This window comes from Trachurus japonicus, chromosome 9 (genome assembly GCF_045865225.1).
Source record: "Trachurus japonicus isolate A0001 chromosome 9, Traja_1.0".
Taxonomy (NCBI): domain Eukaryota; kingdom Metazoa; phylum Chordata; class Actinopteri; order Carangiformes; family Carangidae; genus Trachurus; species Trachurus japonicus.
In genome coordinates, this window is record NC_140915.1 from 20,554,286 (window position 1) to 20,568,904 (window position 14,619).

At 39.2% G+C, this 14,619-nt stretch overlaps 3 protein-coding genes across 3 annotated transcripts in view; 1 reads left to right on the forward strand and 2 right to left on the reverse strand.

Annotated features, from left to right (window-relative positions):
* Positions 1-665: 665 nt before the first annotated feature.
* On the reverse strand, positions 666-4,878 carry fbxo4 (F-box protein 4). The gene is made up of 7 exons (XM_085786490.1): positions 4,633-4,878; positions 3,161-3,435; positions 2,844-3,067; positions 2,427-2,502; positions 2,162-2,334; positions 1,872-2,065; positions 666-1,778 (listed from the first exon to the last, which is right to left on the reverse strand). The coding sequence occupies exons 1-7, from the start codon at positions 4,798-4,800 to the stop codon at positions 1,686-1,688; spliced, it is 1,203 nt and encodes a 400-aa protein (XP_085642616.1). The 5' UTR covers positions 4,801-4,878; the 3' UTR covers positions 666-1,685.
* Positions 4,879-4,971: 93 nt separating this feature from the next.
* Positions 4,972-9,229, reverse strand: rimoc1 (rab7a interacting mon1-ccz1 complex subunit 1). The gene is made up of 6 exons (XM_085786491.1): positions 9,037-9,229; positions 8,182-8,291; positions 7,223-7,369; positions 6,457-6,588; positions 6,156-6,270; positions 4,972-6,063 (listed from the first exon to the last, which is right to left on the reverse strand). The coding sequence occupies exons 1-6, from the start codon at positions 9,128-9,130 to the stop codon at positions 5,828-5,830; spliced, it is 834 nt and encodes a 277-aa protein (XP_085642617.1). The 5' UTR covers positions 9,131-9,229; the 3' UTR covers positions 4,972-5,827.
* A 296-nt stretch (positions 9,230-9,525) lies between these two features.
* The window catches only part of oxct1a (3-oxoacid CoA transferase 1a), a 41,620-nt gene continuing 36,526 nt past the window's right edge, over positions 9,526-14,619 (forward strand). The window contains exons 1-3 of the mRNA XM_085786492.1: positions 9,526-9,768; positions 11,196-11,304; positions 11,767-11,857. Of these exons, the coding sequence (XP_085642618.1) occupies positions 9,664-9,768; positions 11,196-11,304; positions 11,767-11,857 (305 nt within the window). The 5' untranslated portion in view covers positions 9,526-9,663. The remainder of the gene's footprint in view (positions 9,769-11,195; positions 11,305-11,766; positions 11,858-14,619) is intronic.

Genomic DNA, 14,619 nt, shown 5'->3' on the forward strand with positions numbered 1-14,619 from the left:
TATAACACTGCAATTTGTTTTTAAAAAGTGGACTTGCAATTGCTAACCAAGAGTGTCTGAATGAGGGCATGTACCCCCATTTTGATATGCTGCCAAATGACATGACAAGCCTCATGTGCTGATGCTATTAAGAGGCAGATTCTCAGTACTTTTCTTTCAGAACAGTGCATGTGAATTGTGTGCAGGAGGTAGTGTTGCATAAAAAACCTTTATGCTGTGGAAATCTGAGGCACTTCTGTGATTATTTCAAAGATAATTCCTAACATTTCATATCTCTGTGGTCATGGAATCTTTTCATTCACGAGTCAAAAAGTCATTTAATACCTGGCTCCTTGGAGAAGAGAGTTATGTCTTTTTGCGGTATTACATTTTATGATTTGGCTTGGGTCGTATTTTTTTCTTTAGACATAATTTAATATACTCTTGGATTGCCAGATTTTTCCTATTTGGAAAACATGTTAGTAATAACCCAGCACTTAATAACTGTTACTTGGTGACATGCAGATGTGAATTCAACTTTACATGCCAGTGGTGACCTCAGAAGAAAGCAACCACAGGGCAAGAGTGTGGCACATTAGTTGGATGAGTATAGCTTCCACCGCTCACATATTTTTGCGTTGTGTATATGTGTGGAAAGAATACGCAGTTAGAAAAACTTTACTCCGTACAAATAATTCATTTGTCATTGCATTTGTTTAGCAGTAATGTACTGGTTATTCAACAATTATTTAACAGTGTTATCAGCACTGTAAGATAATAAAAGAGTGAACCACCATTGGATGCTATTATAAAACTCTGTAAATATGAAAAGTATTGTATACAACAAAGTAATTGTGCAACAAATAAAACCAGAATAACATGTGTAAACACTTAAAGTTACAACAAAAATATTAACTGAAAATACATAAATTGTGTACACAATTTCTTCATTGCAAAACAAAATACATCATCTTAATTTCTTGCATTACAGTTCAGCTCTAAATGTCACATCTGCAGTATGAGAGTGCAAATCATTGATGAGACAGCCGTGGGTTTTGTCTGAAAGTTACATCAGGCTGACTCTTTGCAAGGAGGTTGTTGGCACAGACTCTTGACTATAAACATCTCAGTTCAGAAGAAAATGGACCACCAACATTTTTGGCAAAAGAAACCCTCTAAATTCCAAAACTATTTTTAACACAAGTCTTTTTTTCATGTACTGACATTATGACCCTTAAATAAAAATGTCATATGTCCAAAATGTTCAGTGTCTACCTGTTTTAGGGCAGCAGCACTAACTGATTCAGTGGATTAGTCAGCAACTTTTTTTACATACAGCATGTGGATTTAGTGATTTCTTTTTTAAATCTTAGTTGTCTACCTCTGCACCCGAACTTGTTTGTCTATGTACACAACAACCTTAATGTTAGTCTTTCTTCAAATGAGCAGGGCAAAAAATATTGTCAACATCCTTGCTTGTATAACTTTCTGTCTTGCTGTAATTCATTTAAATACACCTTACTCTGTAAATAAGATCATAGTCTTTATTAGGTCTCCCACATGAATAATAGTTAGCAAATCATCCAATTCATTAGATTTCACAGGCAGCACTCTCGCCGTGAGACATTCTGTGTACATAAAGACGGGATGAAGCAGCAATGAGGTCTGTAGTTCTGATTTGTCCGGCAGCAGCAGGAATCGGGGAACTAGTTACCATAGAGTTTGACGCCAGAACATTTCAGCAACCAGGAAATGCCATCCAGAAGACCTGACAGGGAGTCTGCCACTGTATCCTGCACCTGAGAAACACAAACGCAGCTTGAAAATCTGGCACAAACTGACATGGAAGGTTGATCATTAATATTATTGTTGATCAAATATCAATCGATTACCATCCAGGGGTTAGCTATTTGGGTTAATCTGAGTCTCTTTGCCATGTCAACACATGGAGTACGAAGCCGGTGGCCGGTGGTCCTGACTGCTTCTTCTCTGGAGACACAGGACAGCACCAGAAGAGGCCTGGATGTGGACCCCCCAGCTGGATTCAGCACAGCCCGGATCTGAGCCACCTCAGACATCCCTCCATCTACAACAAATTTGTTCATGCAAATGTCCTGTCTTGATCATTCAGCAACCAAAGTGGCAGGCGAAGAAGCTTATAGTATAAATGGTCTCATCTCACCTTTCCCGGGCTCTGCATTGGCCACAAAGATGAAACCATCCACCACTTGGCACACCTGCTGCACCTGGGGTGCAGGGCTGTAGATTGGGCAGCCTGAGTCATCTGTTCCTTCACATGTAAAAAGTTTATTACTAATGCTCTGCTGTTCCACTCTGGCTCTTTCCCTCTCTGCCCTGCAGAAAGAAAAAGTTTACGACTGTGAAATATCCTCAAAATTAAGCAGAAAAAGCGATTTATGTGGTAACTTGAAATGCAACAGCTTTACCTGTTGGTGGAGTACAGAGTCAGGATATTAAATTTGTGCTGGTTGTTGAACATGTAACTGATCCCTGAGCCAATTCCTAGGATGAGAGTGTTCATTAGTAATTTGTTATACTGTGTTACAGTGTTCTCTGCTGATAGTAACTGGTTAGAGGGCCACTACTGCCACCTAATGGTATGAAATTAACCCTACAACAAGAAGGATAATGTGCTTTTAATACTTTGTCCCCAGATTGAGGCAATATTTTCATTAAAACAGTATTTGTTTTAATTTATAGTCTTATAGGCTATGTACACAATATTAATGATGGATTGTGATTGAGTGACAGCCTCTTCTAAATATTGGGCCAGCATTTCATGATTAATTTTGGGGTAGTTTTGTCAATATTCATCATCAGCACTAAACATCAAAGTTACTCACCATTTATCTGTCTGTGTGGAGTGCCCGACACAGGAAGCACATCTGGGGCATGCATGAGCCTTGTGACCAAAGAGACATCCAGGTGCTCCATGCCAGGGCCAAACATGGCATAACGTGGTTCTGAGGAGGACGGCACAAGGGACTGAAGAAATGAGGTCACAACCTCATACGCTGGCCGTGAAGGAAGCCACTGTTGTCTACAGGATGGGCAGCCTTTCAGGTATCTGCTCAGATGAAGACAGCGGTTAGAAGAACTTCATGTCCAACCAATACTTACCAACTGATCCTGGTTCATGAAAAAAGAAAGAGATACCCACTCTGACATGTAGTCAAATTTCAGTTCTGTCCCTGTATTCTCCCCTTCTTGTCTATCATCCAGGCTCTCATCTTCACTGATCAGTGGTATGTCCAACAACTCCAGTTGGGGCATGCTCACATGATCAATAGAGGACCAGGAGGGCATGTCCCTCAGCAGGAAATATCTCCACAGTAATGGATCTCTAACCATGCCCCTCCAGTAGCGACTGGTGGCCCCCAGGTGGCAGATATCCGCAGGAGACAGAAGGGTCATGATCACAAACTGTAGGTCCACCTGCAGGGCAGTATGGTGTATAAATGATTGTGTTTTATTGATTGTGTACCCATGAGAAGTTTAAGGGCTGATGTATTGCCTTGTCTGAGCAAAAAACAGACATATCGAGATTAATGTTTATGTCATGGAGACCGATAGAAAACAGTGGACACTCAATACCAGCAAATCTATTAGAATACAATTATGTTTTGTGTGATATCACAGCAAGCCATCAGATAAGAGTAATGAAGTACAATATTTTGAAAAGTTTGAAAAGTAGGGGTGAGTGGGAATGGCTGCAACAAGGGATGGTTGCAGGAAGTCTTATTTCTAAACATGTTTATACCCACTAGTCTCAGTTAGACCCTCCAGTCACCAAGAAACCAGAAGAGACTTTCAACATCGTCTGAAACACTCAATGAAAAAGGTTGTTTTGGATTATGCTTTTTCATTAACTGTATTTTTGTCATATGGCCTTAACCTGTTAATCAAAATTAAATTAATCAAAACTGAATCGTTGTTTTGTGGACTAAACAAATTAACTAACAAAATCCAGAACTGCCAATTTAAATAGCCTACATAAAATAAGACAACCCATCATATATTTTCCTGTTCTGTTCATCAATAAAATAATTATGTTTTGTCTATTTTGAACTCAAATTAAATGAGCAATCCTTATTAATTCGTGGTTACTGAAAAAGTTACTATTGAAATTTATTTTTTAATATGCTGCAACCATCCGTAATCTGTGTTGCAACCGTCTATGGTTGCAACTGTCTCCAGGGGTTGAGATCAGATAACATCTGAATCCTTCCATTCCAATGAATATTGTGAATGATATGTCATATCATATTCAAATGGATAATCAGAAGACAGATGTAAGTCAGTTTAATTGGTCTCGTCTCAAGAGTTTCTGAGAGAAATGCAAAGTGTTGCAACTGACAACACACTCTCTTACTAAACACACTGCTTGATGGAAAGTAGCCTACTGTATGTCATCACAACTTGGCTCACTGATCTCTGATCACCTGACGTTCTGAGATTCTTCTGCCAGTGTTACTAGCTGTATGAAGTCGAGATTGCGCAATTGTTTAGTAATTCTGAACTTGATGAATTAGGTGTAGCCTACGTGGATGTTAAAATGACCGCAAAACAGTTAGCTACTATGGTAGTTAAGTTAAAAGAAACCCTCCTACAAATGAATCGCGACTGTCTCACCGGTAGGCTGTCCAGAAATCCCGGCTGTGACTCTTCTTCTCCGGTGTCTTCGACATACTTCAAGTCATCCTTGACAACTCCACCAGTGTTTGGGAAATATCTGTCCCTGAAGCGTCTGAGGCTGCGGATCACTACAGACTCACTTAGCTGCTGGATCTTTCCTGCCATGTGTGAAAATAACCACAGCTAGTGGACTCAGCGAGATGACATATCCACGGATGACAACAAACATTTCCGTATCGCAGTTCCTTGTTGCTGGCGGTAGTGTGGCACTGTGGGTATTGTAGTTCCACACAAAGTGTGCAACTGATCCGAATGAGTTGTAATGCAAAATGAACGTTTTTCTTAAAACAACGCGCGTGTTTATTGTCAACAAGGACATAAAAAACAGAAAATGATTTTGTCCAAACATCACAGATTCTCTACTTATAGTTATACTATCAAAGTTACTCAAGTGGCAGAAAAATGGAACTTGCAATAGATGGGAATACAAGTGGCGCATTACAAAGCTGGTATGAACAGATCTGATCATACTTGAAATGGTCATGAATACATCATTGTCAAATTGTTTTTCAACACCTTTCTTTGCCTTGTGTGTGTATTTTTACACACACATACATATTTAATGTATATGCAATTATAATATATTAAAAGCATAACAAAAATGGCAACAAAACAATAAATAAAATGTTACTGTGCAATGTCTCTTCTTCCAGCTGAATTATCTTTAAACTTGTAACAATCTTAAAAAATGAAGGAAAAAAAAGGTAAATTTTTATTAATAACCTTTTTTTTATATTAATATTAATGTTATTATAACACATTCTTAGAGCAAAACAAGTGCCCCAGTCAACAGTCTGTAATCAGGATGATAACTGCTTTTTCAGCAGGACAGGGCAAAATAATTATTCATCAGCCTCCCCTGCAGCCCCTGCCACTTTTACACCACCAATGTTAAACTTTCTAACCTCTCATTCACCTGCTTTGGGCAGGGGCCAATTGGAATTGGATTAGGTTGCCTGTAGACACCGATCCAAAGACCCCCCCACGCCCCCATACTCCTTGTGCCTCCCCTTAACCTTCCACAACATTACATCCCGCCTGATGGGTTCAATTTTTATTTGGTGTTGACACATATTTGAATACTGAACTTAGATCTGTGCCTGAGGCAACTTCAACACAGGAGCAGCCTGGTTCACTGTAAAATACTAAGGATTTCCTTGGCATTTTCTGTGTTCCAGCCCTGGCCCTGCAGGGGGCCCTCACAGGCAAGCACATATTTGTTGAGGATCTGCGTGCCAATGTCCCGAAACTGGAGGCGATCTTCTTTCCGCTCCATTGTGTCGGCGCTGCAATCCTCATACTTGACTGCCCAGAAACACATTTCCCCAATGTACATCATCGTCAACAGGTGCGTGTCTGAGAAGATGCCTGGGTGAAAACATGGGCAGACAGTGAGTATGATCAAATACAGAGCAGCACAACAGTTTCTGTTATTCAAAGATGAGCAGTGACATATTTACCTTCAGACAGGAAGCCTGCTGTAGCAGTGTCATGGAGCACCACCCCATCATTGAGCTTCACAGAGTTTCGCACCTGCAGCATCCGCATCAGATAGCGCACACCTTCCTGAATACACTGGATTAGAATATCGTCAGAGTCAGATGAGCATTAAGCCAAATATCAGCATATACCAAGAAAAAACCTTAGACACTTTATTGCTGTTTTCACCAAAAGAAAAAAAAACAAAATTAGACAAGCCCACATATGTGTTTACAAACACAACTTAATGAGTATGTCTGTCATCTTTTCTCAGTGTGGTACCTTAAGGAATGTATCCTTGTTTTTCTTGATCCACTGTTTTCGTTGATGAAGGGTGTGGCAGTACATGTACAGCAGAGCGCCGCGTCTCCAATAGAGGCATTCTAACAGCTCTAAGCCCAACACAGACTGCACCTACCATAAACCAAAGAATGTGTCACACAAAGACAGAAACACATGGTTTATGAGACCATAAACAAAGTGAAACAAAAGTGGAACAGACAACTTAATAGGAATACCTAAGTATCAACCAGATAGAGAAAGTATACAGTACAGTACAGACAGGGTCTGATGCATTTGCAATGGTACCATCCTTTTATAGCCTTCCACATCTTTTTTCCAAGGTTATTGGTTTCTCCTGCACATTGTGATATGTTGTATCTATTCTATATATTTGTTTACGCACTTTAAAATGGCTGCTAGGCACTGCCTGTTCTGCACTTTAATCACTTTAATACTTCGCTGCTGCTGCTTTTTTATTATTTATCATCGCTAGGATGTGTGTTTTATTTGTTTTTATTCTATTTGATGTCCTGATGTTTGCACTGCCTTTAACCTGCTTTTAACCTAGGAGCACACCATTTTGTTTCCTTGTACCCTGCATTAAGAAATGACCAATAAAAAACCTCTGACCTTTTTTGTTGTTGTTCTACTCTTTCATCGTGCTGTTCTGTCATCTCGATTTCATTCTAGACACTTTACTGATCACAGAGTACAATGAGGCACATGAACACAAATTCATTTTGAGACACACATACAGTATACAAACCTCTTGTGCTGGTGCTAGCCTTCCAGCCAGAACCTCTGGCTCAGTCAGGTCTTGCAGAAGCTGCTGGATTTTAAATGGTGAACAGTCCTCAGGGAACTCCTGGTCCACCAATTTATTCTCTTCATAGAATGTGATGTCTAGGATGACCTAAATAAATGATGAAAAACAAATAAATACCCACACACATAAATACAACATGCAAGAAAATCAAGAAACATTTTCAATCTGTTTAAATTGTCAGACAGTGTTAACTTTTCTCATATCATGAAATTACTCAAATGTGTTCTTCAATTACAAGTAGATGAAAAATGATTATATATCTGCTAAGAAGTGGTAACCACTACAATAGTAGTTTTCTTCTTCAAAACTCATGTTAGATAATCTCTCATGAGCAAACATATGATCCAAGTGTCCTTGCTAACATATACAGTAATCGATTTCTCTAAAGCCTATGAGTGTTCATTTGCCCAAAATAGATGCCTCAATACTGGTAAACAGTGATAATCAAACATTATCAAACTTTTTCAGGCTTCGATCATTCATGTCACATAATCAATACCACTTCAACCAAAGTGATTCACAATATGTATCTAATCACTGATTCTGTGACACCTTTGACTTTCCTCAATCTATGCAACCCTTTAAAAATGTGTACTAAGTTTAGTAACTTTCTCCACAGCTTAAGCAAACAGTACAGTGTCACTCCAAATGCTAAACTGGCAGGTCTGGCTTGAATGGAAAAATAACCCACAGCAATTTCAGCAATTTATTACACCTTCTCAAATTTCAAGGTATTTCTCCCTGTTCTCCTCCCCATATACTTTACTTTCAAGATCACCTTGGCTACATGGAGTTTTAAAAAGGCATTTTGCACATTTCTAAATTTACAAACTTTATGAGTAATGGAAGTAATAAAAATCTATCATAATTAGATAATGAAGTTTGATCTACTGAAGTACCTGTGTGTAATCTTGAAGCAGCTTGGAAAGGTTGCTACTCTCCCCTCCTTGTCTGTAATAGCTTTTCAACTTGTCTAGTATGGCAGACGCATTCTGTAAATAGTCATCATCTGTGGAAGAAGGACATACACATATTACCAATTACATACGGTATGTAAACACCGGTCTGCCTCCACCGTTACACATTTAAGGCAAGTGGAAGGCTAGCGTTTCATATTTACACAAATTGGTTTGCAATACAATTGTTATGACAGGTTAAGAAGATATCGTATCATCACAGACTGACAGGCACTTTGATGATGCAGTACACAACTATAGCAAGAACAGTGGATTCAAATTTGTATAACTTAACGTTACGTCTGATAAAGTTGATATGCACCGAAAAACACGAAGGTAACGTTACAACTCAAAACTAAGCGATGGCATTTTCTGCCAGAAGGATCTAACGTTACTCTCAACCCCGGTTTATTTAGCATGATGCAGAATCATGTTTCAGGGTCAGCTAAACGTTTGTCAACAATCATGCACGTTAGCTAACATTAGCGAACTTGCGCTAGCCGTTTAACTGGCATACCTAAATTTCCAAAAAATAATAATCAGACAGCGAGCACACATTATTAAATTGTTTGGGAGTAAACAATTTACCACGGATTAGATAACCGGTAGCGTGAGTATAGTTTGTCGACGTGCAACATTTCATCAGACAACAGCTGTTGTTATGGTTGCAAGCTACGTTATCTAACGTTAGCTTACCCCTGCTAGTGGGCTAATAAACTGAACAACAACGTTAGCAACGCACTGCGGGGTGCAAATGACGACCACAAGAGAAAACAAATCACAACGTCTCGTCGATACCTTGCTTTTCAGCTCTCAGACTAGAACACTTGATGTCTAACTCAAATATCCTTCTCTCCAACTCGAAACCTTGTCGCCTGTAGTCGTCGGCCATGACTAAAACTATTCGTCACGTGAGCGAGGGATCACTCACGTGCTCGTACACGTCACTTCTGTTGCCAATTGCCAAGGCATCAGCGTTGCCAAGTGTGCACGCGCGATTCGAGTATCTATAAATCAAAATAACACAAGATTTACCGTTAAACCACCACTTTTATTACTTGTACCCAAACATTTATTTATCTATTTTAATAATGGTAAGTTTAAGTAATTTTAAAAACGCACACCCCAAGTGGTTAACTTGCTTAGCGTAATGGTGGTGAAAGGGTTAAAGTTAAATTAGCTCGCGTGTGTTTCCCTCCTCCTTATGTAAGTCCAGCCCATTTGACACACCAACCAATGTCATCTTGTCGCTGTAGCCTATGTGTGTGTGTATGTGTGTGTGTGTGTGTGTGTAAGCTAGCAGCGAGCGCGTCTGTCCCACGTTTTGCGACTGTGTGTTCAGCTCAGCCTGCATCATCTATCGTCCGGCGGCTACAGCTTTCACTCTGCTCCCCGGCTCGCTCCCCCCGTGTTTAGCCTCAAAACATGGCGGCCCTCAAAGCTTTGTGCAGAGCGGAGAATTTAATCTTCAAAAACCTCTCAGGTCCCTACAGAACCAAATTAAACCTCGCTAACCACCAATTGAACAAGGTCGGTATATGAACGGTAACTTGGAAACGAGATGGTTGAATTGAAATTATTGCACATAAGTGAGCAACGATTAAAAGGTCACAATATTATACGAAGCTTTTGTTTTCTCTGAAACCCAACAATTTAGAAATAAAAGGTTAACACATTTCGGTTTAATTACCATATGTTTACCTGAAGTAAGTTTACAAGTCTGTAGTGAACTGACCTCAAACTGTTGGTTTCTTAACCTCTAAACAAACTTCCTTTTTTCGCTTTAATATTGCAAACCGAAGATAACTTAAAGTCATGCCTAATGTGAATTGAATTGGAGCTCGCATTCAATTGCATGGATCACTGTTTTTAAAACACAAAATCCCTTGAAGAAGCAGGTTGAAATGCAGTATGTCGATATAGGTTCAATGTCAAGGTATGTCTGTGAGCTGTAGGTGAAGTGTTTACTTTGTCCACCATCACCAGCAGCATAGCTTTGCACTCAGAAATCATATGCTATTTGAGTTGATAAGTGACGAGGGAAACAGACTTGAAAACGTTTAATGGATAATACATTTTACGCCCTTTTTATTTTTTAAAAACCTTATCTTTGCGCTATGTATACAGTATGGAGACACAAGTCAGTGGCATGAAACACACCGTCGGTAATGGACTGAAGAAATTATTTTAGATAATATATTTTTGTTGTTAAATTTCAAGATGCACATGACTTCAAGATGCCATGGTGCAATAAATGAAACCTTTAGGTCAGTTGTAAAACCCCAGGGCAACAGTAAAAAGTGACCTCTGTCTGGGACTTGATTCCTTTCTCCTTGATGTTTTTTTGTTGTTGTTTAACAAACTGTTTCATTTCATGAAGTAGGCTAGTGCAGAGTTCTCTCCTCTTTCACTGTCTGACCAATGGTGCTCTAAATACCATAGTGTTAAAAACAATCAGTCAGAACTCTCAAACATGTAATATCAGATATCAGCTGTACAGATTTATAATGCATGTGCAGTACAAATAGCCAGCATTGTAATGCAAAAGTGACAATAAATTGGTATTGGGAGGTCTCTCTAGGATTCAGTCCTTTTGGCCACTGCCAAGGAAATGATCAGTGGTAAATTGCAATAAAACGCCCTGAGCACCAGAGGTATAAGCTTTCATTGATTTATGTTGACAGAAGATTTGAGGTGTCAGCTAACTCTGTTGGACTTGGGCTCTTGACTGTGGGCCGCCCTAAATCTCTACTCCTTTTGTTATAGGATTTGCTCTGCAGATTTGCTTATCTTTCCCTACTTCAACTGAATGAACTAGATCAACAGTTTAAACTGTACATATCAGCTGTCCCCAGTCCTCCAGTCTTTCTTTTTTTTCCCCTCTATTAGCTACTTTTAAGAATGAATTGACACATCTAAAGTTTGTTTTAGTATACCTCTTGTTCTGTGTTACACAGATCTGTGGCTGTTACTTATCCACATCCAGCCAGAGAAGTTCAAAGTTCTACTCGGATCCTACAGAGGCTGTGAAAGATATCCCTGATGGATCCACCATTCTGGTGGGAGGTAAGCTGCTGTATGGTTTGATACAGACCCCATTGTCAGTGCTGGCAAACTAATACAAAACCACTTTTCAGCAAACTTAGCATCCACTCCTTATGGCATGCTGGTTGATTACTGTACACACACACACAGCACACACAAATCCCACAGCTCTTATTTATAGTCAAGTTCAGAGTGACATTGTTACACATTTTTTCCACTGTGTCACATGTCTGGCTGATGGGGGAGCAGACAAGCAGAAATCAGCTTCACTTGGTGTAATATAAGAAATGTTCACTAACACTGGACCAACATTGGGTTTCCTTGTTTGATATGTATTAGCTAGAGATCAGTTAGGCTACATACTCACACTAGAAGTGAGCTTTCCACTTTAAATTGCCATAGGTCACTCTTTTAACGCTCAAAATGGTCTCTTATGGTCTCATTTTCTTTATGCATCATTTTATTCTTTGTGTTCCCATTCAGGCTTTGGATTATGTGGTATCCCAGAGAATCTTATCAACAGTTTACTGACGACAGGTGTTAAGAGTCTCACAGCTGTCAGCAACAATGCAGGGTAAGTGTGCATGGGCATAATGTTGGCAGTGAAGGTCCCGTTGTCTGTCATTTGTTTCATTGAAAAATGTGTGTGTTCAAAGAATTCAGTCGGGAACATCAGGAACGCGATGTATTGAGTAAAATAGAATAACTACTTTTCTTTCCAGTTAGGATATACAGTCTAATGATGTCTGCTACTTTAGGTTCAGACACATGCTTTGCAGTCTGACTTGCTGAGGTGCTGTCAAAAAGAGGATTGAAGGAGTCAGGCTCTTCCCTGCATCTCTTTCTCTCTACCTTATCTTTCTTTGTTTTGATTTGGACTTGTGGGAGAGTCTCGTTACAGACCTGCTGTAATCACACATTGGAGAGGTGTTTTTGACCTTGATGCTGTATCTTCAGACAGTCAATGTGCATCTGGATACCCAGATGTTGGCTTCTGATAACTTATCAAAGCTGCAGGCTCAAGTGTGTTCAGTTGTCAGGTGATTGTGTGAAAATGTGGCACATGGCAGGAAGTTACTGCTGACCCTAATGACTTTTATTATGTATTCTGTCTTTTTATTGCATTCTTTATTTAGTTTGCCAAACTAGAGATGTAGCAAAAGAGTATGAATAAGAAAATCTTTGAATGAAAATCATTTTGTTTCTATAGTAGTACTAACTGCAAAAATAAAATTCTTAACCCGTTCTTTTAATATTTATTATCACCAGTTATGTGATGAATGCACAAAGAGACATAAAAGTCTGATGTAAGATTAAGAGATTAAAATTCTGTCCAAAAATTTCCTCCTGAAAATAAGGTCTACTAAACCATACCCAAGACTTCACTCAAACACTTAACCTTACAGTAACACCTGCTGAATTTCACTCTAACGTTCAGCATACTGTTGCTATCTCCCTTCATGTTTTGTCTTTTCACTTGTCAAATTTTCTTCCGTAATTCAAACCCACTGTCAGTGCAAGGCAGTGGAAACCTAGCCCAGTTGTTTACACGGCAAGACTGAAATTTGAACCACTGACTAAAAGCTTATCTCTTCTACTGATATATAAACACTAAGGCTGCTATTTAAAACACAACACACAATATTTTGCATTTTTTTGTTGCCATATCACCATCATAAGTTTAGTTTTTACATGCAAAGCCAAAATATCTATCCAAAATATAACCATTACCATTGCACTTGGCTGCGCTTGACTGCCCTGTCTGAATGTTTTTTGCTGGATTCTGTGGTCCACTCTGAAATCATTTGTATTATGCTACAGCTGGTCATTGAGTAACCTCCTTGCATGGCAGTGCACAGATTTATATTCCTAAGGGGCTTGAGTGTAAAACAAACTCGATCGGTTGCTATTTTAAGTAACTTTCACAAATTGAACACTACTTTTTTTCACTGAGGCCAGCAAAAGGAATCAGTTACTGCAAATGCAAAATACACAAAAGTATTGAAGTGAGGTCTAAACTTTGGAAAGGACAGCACTGCAGAGAGCTGACTGTGAGACTGAGCCAGCAGATGTTTCAGTCTGGAAAACTCTGACCTATATATAACACTGTTGGTGTGCTCTATTAGACTTTTCTCATGGACCTTGATTTGCACTGGATATTGATTCTTCAGACTGTTTACTTGAGTCAGGCCATCCTTCCGAACAGCTATTTGCTCCCTTAGATTTTTTATTTATTTATTTATTTATTTTTTTTACTTCTGCACAGTCCGCAGACAATATTTGTTGGGGAAGATTGCAACAAATAAAAGACTGTTGCAAATAGTTTTATTGCCATACTGTCTGTTTCGTGTAGTTTCTGACATTTTCTGTGAGAGGATCCAACATAATGGAACTGTTATACATAACACAGTCTACATGTTTATTTAGTCCGCACTGTACATTTTGTACCCTTGCATATGCCGCCCTGCCAGTGTCTTGTGTGAGTGCAGTTTTAGGTTTTAAGAAAGAGACAGGCATGCATCTGGTTTACATTACAATGAAGTGAGGGTGTAATTGAGGGGGTGGGGGGCTTGGGACGGAGGTGGCTGATGTTTGTTACATCCACTGTTTTTCTTGGTTACAGCTCAGTCATGTTTAATATTTACTGGCTCAGCCTGCGGGAAAGATGTCTGGAGGGGGAAAGTAGTTATGTAATGTTTAATTTTAGAGGGCAGGTTGTTGAAGATGAAAAGTGCCGTTCCCAACTTGCCTTTTCTTGCATTGCCTGAGGATACTGTTAATCATCCTCAATTAAACCTGTTTAACAAGTAATGCCCTGGCTGCAATGCCAGTGAAATGACATAACACTATGTTTTACTTCTCATTACCTCACGAATATAGAGTGATGCACACATCTTACTCCATTTGTGTAACACCACTAAGAAGAAATATGCCTAAGAATGGAGTTTTGTGAATGTTTTTTTTTTCTTTAGTGCTTTCTCATTAGTCTGTGCAAACAGTCAGTGTAATGTGTTGAAATGTTGGCACGCAGGGAAAATTAAATGTTGGCAACAGCAAGGGAAAGTGCTTGCTTTATGTTTTTCTTTCAGAGCACTTGAATGTAATAAATGTAGCACTTAGTTGTTACATCAAGGTCTCCTACTGTTCTGAAGTTTTATTGTTCCCTCTTGTAAGTTGCTTTGCCAAATAAGTAAAAGTTAATGTATACACTGTTGCACAATAGAGCTTCCTGATTTAGTTTTGGTAGCAGGGAGAGGGAAGGAGAATTCAGGTTTTGCAGTTGTTGCTTGGGTTACAGTGTTATCAGATGTTAAGAGAAATGGGTTTTAGATGGAA